The sequence below is a fragment of the Symphalangus syndactylus genome, chromosome 8 (assembly GCF_028878055.3).
Source record: "Symphalangus syndactylus isolate Jambi chromosome 8, NHGRI_mSymSyn1-v2.1_pri, whole genome shotgun sequence".
Classification (NCBI taxonomy): Eukaryota; Metazoa; Chordata; class Mammalia; order Primates; family Hylobatidae; genus Symphalangus; species Symphalangus syndactylus.
Window position 1 is genome coordinate 52,102,413 of NC_072430.2, and position 14,794 is coordinate 52,117,206.

Here is a 14,794-nt window from a genome sequence, read left to right on the forward strand (position 1 = left end):
CACCCTAAGTGACCTGGGGCACTTCTGCTTTCAGCAGAGGATGGAGGAAGGGCTGTGCTTAGCATTCTGAAGGCCTCGTTCTGAGTTTAAACCAATCCAGCCTTCTTTGGACTCCTGTTGTTCCCAAGACACTATGTTCTGAACATCTATGAATTTTATCTTCATCCAAAAACTACCCTGAAATGGAAACTGCCATCCCTCACAGATCTTTTTCTCTCTTCTGGCTTGTTTTGCTGTGCTTACTGCTCACTTTTCACTTCTTGATCCTAATTCCCTGGTTTCATGTATAAATATTTGAAGGAGAAACTGGTAGCAAAAAGGCTGTTACTCAGTCTGGTCATTCGTTAAAAGTTATCATTGAACATTTGCAAGTGCTCTCTGGATTCAGAGATTGTGCATTTTTTCCCTTGTCCCAGATGCACATGGGTAGTTAAGAGCTAATGTTGCCTTCTGGGAACTGTTAGTTGAAAAAATAGCTTTTACATAGGCAAATTTAAAAAGAAGGATGTAAATATGCATAGCAATTACGTCAGTGATGGAAAAGGTAGACTTTGGAGGGCTAGATAGGGTCTTAGAGAATTTCTAGTCAGATGAGGAATAGGCAAGGTGAGAAATGTGTCTGCAGCCACAGAACCCATTAATGACAAGCATGTAGAGCACTCCTCTGTCCTCTAATTCCCAAATTCTTCCTCACCACTCTACCACCTCTCATCAGTACTAATCATTTTTCATTCCATCTCCAGTATCCAGAGAGGAAGGTATTTTAATTAGTCCCTTCTAATTATGTGCTCCTTTTTTCCACCCCATTTTGTCACCTAATAATTAAACCCTAATAAGGCCCCTTTGTAGAAATGGGAAACAGTGTCTGAAGTATCCATCGCTAGGCTAGGAACTCTCATTCCTTCTACATAAGCTGACTGACTTAACTAAAGAAACGCATCTTGCTTTTCCCCCATCCCATCTTGCCTGTGCTATTCCAAATGCCACCTTGGTCTAACACAGGGCTCACCATTTCAGATAGGAGCACGTTGCATGCACACATGCAGAACCAAGGCCAGTGCCTGGCACACAGTAGGTAATCACCCCAGCCAGAAGCCATCTTTCCCATGGTGTCTCTAATCTCTGCTAGTCAGGTTATGCTTGTCAACACTGCCCTGTGATTTGTCTGTGTATAGACATATTTATCTCCTCAACTAGATAGTAAGTAAGCTTTGGGGCAAAGAAGCCATGACTAATACATTTCGTTTCCCCACAGTATCTGCCTAGCATCTTGTACATAATTTGCGCCTGATAAAAATGGTTGATTATGAACAATTTCCTTGAGGAAATTACCTTAAGGGTGCTATAAGAGGAAAGCCTGGAAATTGTAGTACTCGTGAGGACTTACGAATAAGCACAGGCCTTACAAACCTTTCTGAAACTCAGCCCAAACTGAGGCCTATAAATTGAGATTGTTAGGATTTAATATGAGTAGATCTGGTTTTGCTAGCCACGGTGTACATGTTTTCTTTGTCTTTCTCCCGCTGTTGTGTTCTGGTTGTTTAGGACCCATTTGGCTTGTAATATAAAATTGTCAAGCACTCCCTACCCTGGGTAAGAAGCTTTCTGGCTGCTCAGGAGCCTCTAGCTGGAAGGCGATACTTAAGCTACTAGGCTACCCTGCCTTGAGCTTCGCTTGGCTTTGTACTATTCTACCAATTTGGCTGGCTGCCTGGCCATAAGTAACTCTGACTATGTTTGTAGCCTGGAGAGAATCTCCCAGACAAGTTTGATGTCTAGGGGCACAGTAACATGACATCCATGTTATTGACTTACGAACTTACTCTAACAAGGCAATACCCAGGCAACCCACAGCCATTGTAGAGGTGTGGTTGTTTCCTGAAATGGCCCAATCTCATGCTCTTCCTGTGTTGACATCAAGCACTGACAGCTTTTTATGAAAGTCTCTTTAGCCAGGAAGGCTGAAATAGTGACACAGCAGCATCGTTCAGTTGGGAATAGTTAACAATGGTTTCAGAGTTTGGCTGGAATCTTGGGTCTTGATGAAACACATTGTACCCATTCCATCTCAAGCCAGGCCCTAGCAGAATTAGTGACCTAAAGCTTTCATTTAAGTAGTATTTTTAATGTTTCCAGACATAGCGAAGCTAAAGACTTTAAAGCAACCTAAAGAACCAGAGGGGATGGGAGGAGTACAATTCAGGAGTCAGATGACTCTGAGTTTAAATCCAGGCCATGCCACTGTCCAGCTGGTGATTTTGAATAAAGCGGTATACTTCTCTGATCCTTAGGTTCCTAGTAGAGCTACCTCTGAGACTAATCTTGTGAGGTAAGCTCTATAAAGCACTTGGCACCACGTATGTCACAAAAAAGGCCTTCATGGATGCAGTGGCTCACGCCTGTAATCCCAGCAGTTTGGGAGGCCAAGGTGGGTGGATCACCTGAGGTCAGGAGTTCGAGACCAGTCTGGCCAACATGGTGAAACCCCATCTTTATTAAAAATGTAAAAATTAGCCAGCAACGTGGCATGTACCTGTAATCCCAGCTACTCTGGAGGCTGAGGCAGAAGAATCACTTGAACCCGGGAGGTGGAGGTTGCAGTGAGCTGAGATTACACCACTCTACTCCAGCCTGGGCAACAGGGCGAGACTACGTCTCCAAAAAAAAAAAAAACAGGCTGGGCACAGTGGCTCATGCTTGTAACCTATAGTCCCAGCACTTCGGGAGGCCAAGGTGGGCAGATCACCTGAGGCCAGGAGTTCAAGACCAGCCTGGCTAACATGGTGAAACCCCATTTCTACTAAAAATACAAAAAAATTAGCTGGGTGTGGTGGCGCACGCCTATAATCCTAGCTACTCAGGAGGTTGAGGCAGGAGAATCACTTGAAACCAGGAGGCAGAGGTTGCTGTGAGCCAGGATCACGGCGTTGCACTCCAGCTTAGGCAACAAGAGCGAAACTCTGTCTCAAAAAAAACCCCAAAAAAACAAAGAAGGCCTATAGTAGCCATTACTGTATTTCTTCAGCCTTTTCCCACCTTACCCTCTCGTTTCCAGCCACCCAAGCAGTTGCTGCAGGCCAGGTTCCCTCACTGCCTGGATTCGGTTTTTATTTTGTCCCCTGTGCTTTTTCTCATATTGCCACAGGCATCCCGGGCCCAAATCCTAGACAAAGCCACAGAGTATATCCAGTATATGCGAAGGAAAAACCACACACACCAGCAAGATATTGACGACCTCAAGCGGCAGAATGCTCTTCTGGAGCAGCAAGGTGAGCACCCGAGCTTGTGGGGCAGCTGGCCCTGCTGTGCTCCAGCCAGGTCAGGCTTTGGCACCTGGGCCTGCAGAGTCAGAGCCAGTCATGGAGTATGTGCTCAGTAGCAGGCTTGGTCCTGCTTCTTGGGGCCTGAGTAGCTGAGTGTTAGAGCCGTCCTGAGGAAGGACCTGAGGCGCCAGTGAGGAGACAGTGGAAGCTAGGAAGTTGGACAGCTGGAGACTTGTATCTTTTCTGGCCTGACCTCTCCCCTTGTTGGGGCTCAGGTGCTCTGCCGGCAGTAGGGATCACACCTGGCATCAGGTGTCTGAAAAGAGCTTTGAGGTCCTTGGAGTGGAATGTGCTGTGTAAGTACCAGAGACTCCAGGTGTTCAGGGACAGTGAGCCCTCCCCATTGTCAATGGTAGTCCAATCAGGGCAGCCTATGGGCTAGGCCCATGCTGTTCTCAATGCTCACACCCGCCTTTTCCTACAACCACAGGGGAAAGCGAGAGCTGATCAAGTTCTTTGTTCCTGGGGAATTCACTTCTCTTCCTCCCTCATGGAAGATGCAAGTAAAAGGAAATGCAAGTAACCACCTGGGTTAGAAAACCTCAAATAAAATAAAATAAAATAAAATAAATTAAATGGGTTGACCTTCCAGGCTCAAGCTGAGCTGAACCAAGGGATGGGCAGTGGGTGGTGTCAGTGGGTTGGTTACTGGGCCAAGCAGCCTGCATGTAGGGGCTATTTGAAAAGCCCAGGTATTTTACGTGTATTGGTGACTTGCTTCCAAGTGTCCAGCTTGTCATTCCAAGTGGATCTTGTACACGAGAGCTAAGCCAAAACTGTTCTTTGGCTGATACGTCTTATGTCATCCTTTCCTGCTGTTGTGTGGCCTCACACCTTGTGGAGCCTCATGCTCCTGGGCCAGCTTCTCCTCTGTTATTGCACTACTGAATCCCACAGGGAGCTCATGCTCTATTCTCTCCGCGGGGCTTCCACGGCAGGACGGTGACATCACAAGCCTTCTCTTCGGAGTTGGGTGGGATTGCAGAGTGTCTGCTGGCTCCCAGGTCCAGCTGGGAAAGGCGGGAGGGAAATGAAGTGTGTGAGTGAACAGCCACCTGAAGGGAGCTACTTCTGAGCATCTTGAGCCTCGGGGGCCGACAAGCAAGCCCTTAGGAAGAACAGGCTGGACCCTGAGTCTGAGACTCGGTTACTCCCAAGTCTCCAGAAGGCAGTAACACACTCCCTTGGTTGCCTTTTAGTCCGTGCACTGGAGAAGGCGAGGTCAAGTGCCCAACTGCAGACCAACTACCCCTCCTCAGACAACAGCCTCTACACCAACGCCAAGGGCAGCACCATCTCTGCCTTCGATGGGGGCTCGGACTCCAGCTCGGAGTCTGAGCCTGAAGAGCCCCAAAGCAGGAAGAAGCTCCGGATGGAGGCCAGCTAAGCCACTCGGGGCAGGCCAGCAATAAAAACTGTCTGTCTCCATCGTCTCATCCTCCTTTCAGTTCATCGGTAGAACCCTCAGAACCATTTAAGAGACTCTTTATTTTTCTCTTTCTCCCTTTTTTTTTTTAATTTTTATTTTTACATAGAAGCTCTTGGACAACAGCTGTCGTTCTCCTTCCCCATTTCCACTGTATATTTTTTTAATGTATTCCCTTCAGGGATTCCCTGTCCCCAACAGGAATTTTTAAACCAAAACACCCCAACTTGGCAGCTTTTTCTGTGGAGGACAGATGGCCGGCCGGACCTCTGAGCACATAGTGTCCTGCCCACCCTACCAGCTCCTCCAGCCCTGCCGGGCACATGCCCAGGGGACGCCTGCCCTGCCCAGGCGGCCTCCTGGCCCGCCCTCACCTCTGATAGACTTTGTGAATCTGAACTGCTCTACTTTGAGAAGATGACCGGTTTGGAGTAATCAGAATGAACCCTCCTCCTTTTTAAGGGTTTTTTTTTTTCCTTTTTCTAAAAAGCTATGTATCGCTCCTATTGAAAGACCAGATCCTTAAAGAAGTTTGTGGTATAAAAAGAAAGTGGGGACAGATTCGCAGCACAGAGTTGCTGGCATGTTTCACTCCTGCTTCTCTCAGACAGCTGTTTAAGCCTGCGGCGCCAGCCTCACGGAGGGCCGTGTGACACTCTCGTGGTATGTATGGGAGATGGCATCAGTGAAGCAGCAGCCACCAGGGAGTGGCCATTTGGGGTTGGGACAGGGAGGGTGTTTTGGGTGGCATAGAGGTTTTGTATTGAGGGCCAGTGATGATGTTTTGATATTTATTTCCTGCTACTTAAATTTGAATTTGAGTGAATTGTACCTATTTCTGATGATGTCGGTCTTGCAAAGCGACAGATTCATAAAGTAATGATGAACTCTTTCTTTCTTCCCGTGTGTATTTCTAAGAAATAGAGCCAACTGATTTTGTATGTAAATACCAAGAGCAATTTACCTGGTACTAAACCCGCACCCCAGTGCGGACCCTTCCCAGCCCTCACCCCACTTCTTTCCTACTGTCCTGGAACCTGTCTCCATTGTGTGATCCAGCCCTGGTTCTGGCTGTGGTCAGCAGATCCCAGTGAAGGGTTTTGTGTGTTTAGGCCTCATTTCTTTGTCTTTTTCCTACTCCGTTCCTGGCATTTGCTGATTTCTAGTGTATACTCTGTAGTCTCAGTTCGTGTTTGATTCCATTCCATGGAAATAAAAAGTATGTTGTACATACTGCCGAAGAATTGTCTTGCAAGTTAAGGCTTCCCCCTTTACTATAAGACTATAAATAAAAACTTATTTTATCCTTCTTGGTGGTGGTGTCTTCTTGCCCTTGTTAAGGCCAAGGTGGTTGATGAGAGACCCCTCTGGAAGCTGTTAGGGCCTCAGCGTAAGTCTGAGTGAGAAGTGGAGGTGGCTTACCTGGTCTTGCAGAACCAGGAGCAGCCATAAGCCAGAGTTGCTTCCCCTTTCTCCCCCTTTCTCAGCTCAGCCTGAGAGAGTAAATGGGTGGTGATGGCTTTGTTCATTGGATGAGGCTTTTGAGGTTCGACAGGGATGTAGCCTTAGCTGTGGCAACATTTCTAGGTCTAGTTTCTGCTAAGCAAGTGACCTTTGGGGGAATTGGTAGCCCAGAGCTGTGGTTCAGGTTCTCCTGGTAATGAGTACCCAGTTCAGAGGTGGCTGTTCTCCAGGACCTTTCAGTTTCTAGACAGTTCCAGTTTATTAAGAGGAGGCAGCACAGCTGCCAAGGACTGGAAGTCAAGAAGGCTCCAACTGCACCGAGTTAGCTCTACTCAGACTGGGACCCAACACCAGCCTGAACTTGTTTGACCTTGGAAGAAAAAGGAATTATGGCCAGAACGCAGCTCAGTGTTGGTTTTCCTGTCTGGCTGACAGGAAATACTGCTGTTCCTAGACCCAGAGAGGAAGTCAAGTCAAATCAGTTCTTGGATTTGTCACCATCTTTAGAGTGGTGGAGAGCACTGTGGCTCCTATCAATTGTATGTCAAATCCGTAATATCTTTTTTTGTTTAATGGGAGCTGGGGCAGATGGGTCATGTCTCTATAAGAGGCAATTTGAAACATGATCAAGCCTCCAAAGGCCATGATTACATTAAGGAAAGGAAAAATGCTGGGAAAGCAAGATCACATTCATTAAGGGCACTTCTTTTCAAGATAGAGGAAAGAAACTGCAATAAGGAAGAAATGGAAATGAGAATCAGGTTATTGCCTAAAGCCCTCAAGGTTAACATGCTTTCCTCTTTTTCATTGCCCTTAACTATATCTCTTTGTATATCTGGGCTTAAGTATACAGTCGGTTTGCTTAGTATTGGTGTTAGAAGTGAGCTGTGGGTGAAGCCGTGTTGATGCAGAGATGGAAGCCATGTGAAGCTGGCACCCACTAGGGAGATAGCAAACAGGAAGGGGCAGTCAAGCCAGCATGAGGACAGGTGGTGTCCCTGAGAGCCAGTCCCTGGCTCCAGTATATTGGCTGGACAAAGGATTGAGTTTAGGCTTCTCTAGATTTCAGTAAACCAGTTAGAGGACAAGGGGCACAGTGGCTAGGTGGCTGGTTCACCTAGGAAAATCCAAACTACCTGATTGGCGTGGTGAGCGGACTTTGGCACAGGGTGGAGGTACCACTGGAAACAGCTTCCTGGACGGGAACACAGGGCAGGGGAGCTCCACCTGGAGACTGCTCAGCTAAAAAGGACAAGTCAGTCACAGCCAAGCAAGCCCCTTCTGGTATGTGTGTCTAGGAAGTGAGTGTGAGTATTCCCTCAGAATACCAAAGTCTGACCATAGCTTACTCTCTCACAGTAATGGTAGTCTCTGGTTTATTTTTTATATTACTCTGGACACTCACTTGCACAAAGCCAGATAAGCTGTAGATTTGCTTGGTCACTGTGGCAGGTGGCTTCACTGAGGGGTCTGTTAAGCGTGCTATTTCCCTACCAATACAGTTGCCCCAAGTGCAAGGGTATTTAAAATGGCCCAGTTTTTAAAGTTCTTGATATGCTAGCCCCATTGTAAAACATCGACAACTTCTTAGGTAAAGAATCTAAGCTCACAGAGCTGTGATCTTAGCTGAGACAGGTTTAAAAAAGAAGACTGAGTAGACAATAGGAGCCAGAGCCCTGAACGGGGACTAAAGTAAGCAGAATTCTGTTTCTGATAGTATCATGTGTGTTTTATGCTTGGCCTCTGAAAGCAGACTGGCTGGGTTCACAGTCCTGTCTCTGCCACTCGGTGGCTGTGTTACTTCTCCCAGCCTCGGCATCTTTATCTATAAAATGAGGATAATAATAGCACTAGCCTCATGAGATGGTTATGAGGATTAAGTGAGATAATGCTTATAATGTGCTTGACCTCAGGACCAAGCAAGCACTGAGGTGCCTCTGCTGCCATTATCTACACAAAGCATGTAACCAGGGCTGACTCAGCAAAGTGGAAAAAGCCAGCTCCCGGACACCTTCCCTAAAGTGAGTAAGGGTTGACTTCTTGGTATATCACAAATGCTTCCCACTCCTCAGAGATGTGCCCCATCCTTACCAGGCACAGTGACTAAAGAGAGCAAGGTGAAACCAGGACTGGACTGACCAACTCTTCAAGACTAAAGCAGCCCCTGTGGGTACATTAATTAGATCTGGTGTCAACTCGAGCGAGGCTCTGCCCATTCCCTCCCACCACGATTCAGTGGCATCTCTCAGCTTTGGACACTTTTGGAGGCCCAGGCAGAACTGCTCAGAAGCCCCATGTGGTATTACTCAAAGTGGGATCCTTGGATCACGCCCAGGGCTGCTTGTTAAAAGGATTCCTGGGCTCTAACCCCTCTGATCTAAAGTGTGCCGTGGCCCACCAGTCAGTTTAACAAGCTCTTTCAGGTGGTCCTCAAGTCACTCAGGTTTGACTCCCAACAGTGATATAACCTGGGGAACCAAAAGGACGCTGTTGAGGAAGTTAGGCACAGCTGAGCTGAACTAGCGAAGTGGTTCTGAGGTCAGGATGAAGGTGAGGGAGGCAGGCTTGTTAAATAGTTCAACCCTTAGAGCTGCCTTGATGAGTCTACGTGCTCCCAGCGGGCCTCCGATGCTCTAGGGGGCTGGCTGAGCTACCAAGTTTTTAAACTTGAGAAGGAAGAAAGCTGAGGGCTGCCTACACCAGCCCCTTTAGAAGCCCCAAGCAGGGGTAATGACATGGGGCAGCACTCATTTCTGTAGCACGCCTTGGCTGGCCTGTGGTCCCCAGGCAGGTTTTATAATCCAGCTAGAGCAAGGCTCTCTCTCCGGCCTGGTCACCAGGATGCGTTCTCAAAAGCCTCTGGGAACATGAAACTAGAGCATTCCTTTCTTCAGAACGGTTTCTCTAGCCTGAAGAGGAAACCCAGGTAGGAAAAAAGAGTTTGCCAATGTCTACACTGCTAGATAGCGAATAGAGAATTTCCTTCAGTGTCTAGGGTTTACTAGGGCAGCGGCTAACTCATACATCCCCAAAGTTTCCTTGGGAAGGGAATAAAAAATATGTTCTAGTTAACTTCCTCAGGAAGGAAACCAATTTGGCTAAGCCAGGCTTAACTACAGGTAGGGCTGGGTGACTGCACCAGGCAGGCCTGTGCATGGGTTTTGGAGGCTCTCCTGGCAAACCTCATCACCCTGCTGGTAAGTGTTGTCATTGCTTGGTGTTTCGTTGGGGTTGGTGTTGGGAAGGAGCCCAAGGAGCTTCAGAATGACTGCCAGAGCGGGTAGGGCTAGGGGCTCTGAGCCCGCCTGTCTGGACTGCCATGCCAGCTACAACCCTTACCTTTGGGGTGACATTGCTCTGGCTTCCTGAGCCATAATGTGAGGACAATAATAGCACCAAGTGCCCTTGTGAGGCTTAAAGGAGTGTGAAAAGCCCATGAATTGTTCCTGGCATTTAATACTCAATAAATACTGTAAAATCTTAGATCTGTCTGCCATCGGGGCAGTGCAGCCATTTTTGAGTTTTGTTAAAATGTGGAATGAGGCTGGGCGCAGTGGCTCATGCCTGTAATACCAGCACTTTGGGAGGCCAAGGCGGGCGGATCACTTGAGGTCAGGAGTTTGAGACCAGCCTGGTCAATGTGGTCTCTACTAAAAATAAAAAAAAATTAGCTGAGCATGGTGGCGCACGCCTGTGGTCCCAGCTACTCGGGAGACTGAGGCAGGAGAATCACTTGAACCTAGGAGGCAGAGGTTGCAGTGAGTCAAGATCACGCCACTGCACTCCAGCCTGGGTGGCACAGCAAGACTCCTTCTCAGGAAAAAAAAAAAAAAAAAACATGGAGCAAATAAACTCTCCTTTTTGCTGATGTAATAAGAGTTTAGTATATTAACATCCTTGAAAGGGGAGGTAAATGTATGTTGAATGCTAAAAGGCAGTAAAAATTTGCATGTTTTCTGAAAGAACTTGAGCAAGACCACAAATCTGTTACCTTTTGGAGAAAAAAAAGGAGTCGGGGAATGAAATATACCCTTGCAGGCTGGCTCAGAGCCATTAACCATTAGCATACTGGTGACTTTGCCCTGTTCTTCATTCCAGTTTCAGTTTGCGTTTCTGCAGTACTGGGTGGCAGGCACTGTGCCAGGTTCAGATACTGCAAGCGCATCTTGTGCCTGCCCCGTGTTTCTTGCCCAGGGCTGGTTATGACAGTGGTCAAGCCATCGTTTTTCAGCCTTCCCCTTCAGGGACTCCTTGAGCAGAATCTGCCTGGTGGGTGAGGTGGAGCAGATGAGCCTCATGACTGGGCCGAGGGGCCCGCACGCTCTAGCTCACTCTGGATCCCATGTGCACACATGCACACACAACACACCCAGCAGGACGGGCGTGTCTAGAAGAATGCCGAGCAGGTGGCCTTGGACAGTTCACAACCAGCCGAGCAGGTCCCCTCCTGCGCCCTGTGCTAGATGCCAGCTGCCCCAGCAGGCCTGTTGTGACTGCCAGGCCCCATTTAGGATTGTTTTCCTCTGATGTCCTTTGTGGGGTGGGGCTCTTGTATACCCACAGCCTGCTCTGGGCAAAATTATGTAGCATGGTCTCTACTACTAATTTTTTCTGGTAAATTAAAGGCTAGAGAATAAGAAGAAAAAGAATCAAGGATCTAATATTAAGAAATCTGAGCCCAAACCTTCTACTCCAGTGCCGAACATGGTGAAGAATTAAGCTTCCTGTCAAGAAAAACAAGACTGACAGCCTGTAGACCAATAGAGGGAGGTGTGCCTTCTCTCCAGAAGCCTACTTCTGCAGGAACCCAGGAGTATGGAATGAGCCATGCAAAGTCTGATTCAAAAAATAACCCAATGGGCATGCACCCCCGGTCACTCATCCAGAGTCTGGCTGGCAGCCTGGCAGCCCATGGCTCCCATGCACAGTGCTTGAGAGCTTCATTGTTTCCTGTCTGCTGGTGCCATCAACAGCTCTGGGGTGGCAGGAGCAGATCTTGGGCTAAAGGACAGTGGCCAACAGCTTTGGGCCAAAAGGCCGCAGCAAGACCAACAAGCTAAGAGGAGGAATGTCATGTCCACAGCGAATACCTACTGCAGCAAGGCTGTAGGAGACTTTGCGGGGGAGAGACCGTTTCCAACAACTTGACCATGTTTCCCATCCAGGGCCCTCTGTGCAGAGAGTGGTGGTGAGCAAGTATTTCCAACTGGGAGCCCCCACAGGGTCAGTGGCTGGTCTGTGCACTTGCTACTGGACTCCTAGCACTGTGCCTGGCTTGTGGTGGGTACTCTACAAATGCTGCATGCAGATGTGTGTGTGCCAGTGGACTCCAGCCTCGCGATGTACCTTCATCTCTGTGCCGTTGATAGGGTGGTTCCAGGGTTGCCTCTGCATGAGTTCAACCCTCAGGTATTTGAGCAGCACGTAGCCTCAGCCCAGCACTGTGCTGGCTACTGCGGCAATCTAGGCAGCTTATAAAGGCTGGGCGTTGCCTTGAAGAAGCTTAGAGATGAGGTTAGGCATTTAGCACAAATGTGCATGTCTGGGCTCTGAATGCCAGAGGAGTTCAGGAGATGGGCCCTCAGTGAGAGCGGTTTGGCACTATGGGAGGGGCAGGGCCACCAGGTCATTGCTTCTCAAGCTCTTGATGGGCTCTCCTTCTGTCCTGCCCACAAGAGCCCAGCCTTGGGCTCCCCATCTAGCTGTCCAGAGAGGCTGGGGGTGGGGGGCTGTTGGTGAAGGGAGGGTGGACCAGAGCCGCCTGCTCTGCACAGGTTGGGTCACCATTCTATTCCACCACATTCACTGGTCCCTTGGTATCCAGGCACATGGCAGCCACTGCTCCAGAGAGTGAGGAGAGGGACTGGGGGGATGGAGCCTCGCAAGGAGCATGGACACCCAGCACTTATGTTATCACCATCACCATCTGCATCTGCCTTACCTGGCTACCTCTCCATTAAGCACACCTGGGAGCATTGCCCTTGCAGCCCTTCCCCCTTGACAGAGCTGTGACATTGAGCCCTGCCCTGGTCTGGTAGCTGAGGGCCCAGACTCCCCTTGCCTCCTTTGTCCCATCAGCCCAGGCCGTCATGGGTATAGAAGGTGGCAATGAAGTCTCACACTCAGGGTAACCAACATGCAATACTTATGGAAAGACTGTGTGATCAAGGGTTGAGAGAATAGTATACTGAACCCAAGTGTACCCATTACATAGTGTGAACAATGATCAACATGCAGTACTCGTTGAAAGAAAAGGGATGATAAAAATGCACTGTTATTGAAAGTAAGAAAGTGTGGGGTCTGTTAAGGAGACAAAGGAGCCCACTGAGAAAGCTCCCAAAGGCCAAAACTGCAACAATTTGAGCAACAAAATAAATAATGTAGCATTGGAACATAATATGAAGTATAGAGTCCATAGTGAAAGAAATGATTGAATAAATTGAGAATAAACATCTCCTGTGTAGAATTCTAGGTAGTTTATGTAGGTGCTCTGCCTTCAAGGATATGGAGCATAACTCCCCACTTCTTTTGTTTGTAGTTTTGAGACAGAGTCTCACGCTGTCGCCCAGGTTGGAGTGCAGTGGCACGATCTCAACTCACTGCAACCTCCGCCTCCCAGGTTTAAGCAATTCTCCTGCCTCAGCTTATCAAGTGGCTGAGATTACAGGTGTGTGCCACCACACCCGGCTAATTTTTGTATTTTTAGTAGCTATGGGGTTTCATCATTTTGGCCAGGCTGGTCTCGAACTCCTGACCTCAAGTGTTCCACCTGCTTCGGCCTGCCAAAGTGCTGGCATTACAGGCATGAGCCACCTCCCCACTTCTTAAGCGTGGACTGCATATAGTAACTACCTTCTAAAGGATACATTCAGGAAAAGGAGAAAAAAGTAACCTTATGGAGGAACCTGACAAACAGTACCTCAGCCAGGCGATGAAGGGTAACATCAGCATAAACATGATGAAGCAGGTTGATAGTATGTATCCTTGATGTGTGATGAGAATGGTACTTTACCTCTGTGGCCTTCCTCCAAAAAACTGTTAGGCATGGTCTGGGCACGGTGGCTCATACCTGTAATCATAGCACTTTGGGAGGCCAAGGGAGGATGATCGCTTAAGTCTATCAGTTCAAGACCAGCTTGGGCAACATAGCAAGAGCCTGCCTCTACCAAAAAAAAAATTTAGCTGCACATGGTGGTGTGTGCATGTGGTCCCAGCTACTCAGGAAGCTGACCAGGAGGATTGCTTGAGCCCAGGAGGTTGAGGCTGCAGTGAGCCATGATCCACTGTACTCTAGCCTGGGTGACAGAGCAAGACACTGTCTCTTGCAAAAAAAAAAAAACAAAAAACCTAACCCCATCTAGTCATAATGATAACATCAAACAAATCCCGCCTGAGGGATGTTCTACAAAATACCTGGCCATACTTTTCAAAACTGTCAAAGTCATCAAAAACAAGGAAAGAATGAGAAACTGTCAAAACCAAGAGGAGTCTAAGGAGACATGAGACATGACAGCTCAGTGTAATGGTGTCCTGGGTGGGATCTTGGGACAGAAAAAGGCCATTAGGTAAAAACCAGGGGAATTCAAATAAGGTATGGACTTTCATTAGTAATGTATCAAAATTGGTTCATTCATTATGGCAAATGCCACCTATTAGTGGAAGATGTTAATAGGGAAAAATGACTAATGGGTCTGTGGGAACTCTGTACTATCTTTGCAATTTTTCTGTCAATCTCAAACTATTCCAAAATGTTTATTTTGTAAAATGCTTTTTTTTTTTAAGACAAGGTCTTGCTCTGTCACCCAGGCTGGAGTACAGTGGCATAATCATGGCTTACTGCAGCCTCGATTTCTCAGGCTCAAGTGACCCCCCCCCCATCTTAGCCTCCCAAGTAGCTGTGAGCACAGGTGTATGCCACCGTATCCAACTAATTTTTTTTTTATTTTTTGTAGAGACAGAGTGTGGCTGTGTTACTCAGGCTGGTCTCAAACTCCTGAGTTCAAGTGATCTTCCAGCCTTGGCCTCCCAAAGTGTTGGGATTACAGTCATGAGCCACCACACCCGACCTAAAAAATACATTGTTCTTTTTTTTTTTTTTTTTTGAGACAGAATTTCGCTCTTGTTGCCCAGGCTGGAGTGCAAAGGTGCAATCTCAGCTCACCGCAACCTCTGCCTCCTGGGTTCAAGCGATTCTCCTACCTAAGCCTCTAAGCCTCCCAAGTAGCTGGGATTACAGGCATGCACCACCATGCCCGGCTAATTTTGTATTTTCAGTAGAGACGGGGTTTCTCCATGTTGGTCAGGCTGGTCGCGAACTCCCGACCTTAGGTGATCTGCCCGCCTTGGCCTCCCAAAGTGTTGGGGTTATAGGTGTGAGGCATCGCACCCGGCCATGCATTATTCTTATTGTTACTTCGGAAGCGCTGTATTTCTTCAGGGGGAGCAGAGGGCAAGGGAAAGTTTCCATTAAGCTGGCCTAATGATGAGCGCCCTGTCCCTGCCCTGCTTGGTTTTATTCTTGGATGTGCCAGAGAAGCGGGCGGGGGGAGGAACGTGAGGCCACCTGGCTCCAGTTCCCCAG

The 14,794-nt window shown here is 48.1% G+C and overlaps 1 protein-coding gene across 8 annotated transcripts in view; it reads left to right on the top strand.

Moving 5' to 3' along the window:
* Positions 1 to 14,794, top strand: part of MAX (MYC associated factor X) — a 96,481-nt gene that overhangs the window by 22,043 nt on the left and 59,644 nt on the right. For 2 of the 8 annotated variants that reach the window (XM_055289085.2, XM_055289087.2), the window contains 2 exons: positions 3,146 to 3,269; positions 4,523 to 6,058. The exons of 2 other annotated variants lie outside the window; for them this stretch is intronic. In XM_055289085.2, coding sequence (XP_055145060.1) covers positions 3,146 to 3,269; positions 4,523 to 4,710 — 312 coding nt within the window. In that variant the 3' untranslated portion in view covers positions 4,711 to 6,058. 4 more of the 8 variants (XM_055289086.2, XM_055289088.2, XM_055289089.2 and 1 more) reach the window with 3 other exon arrangements.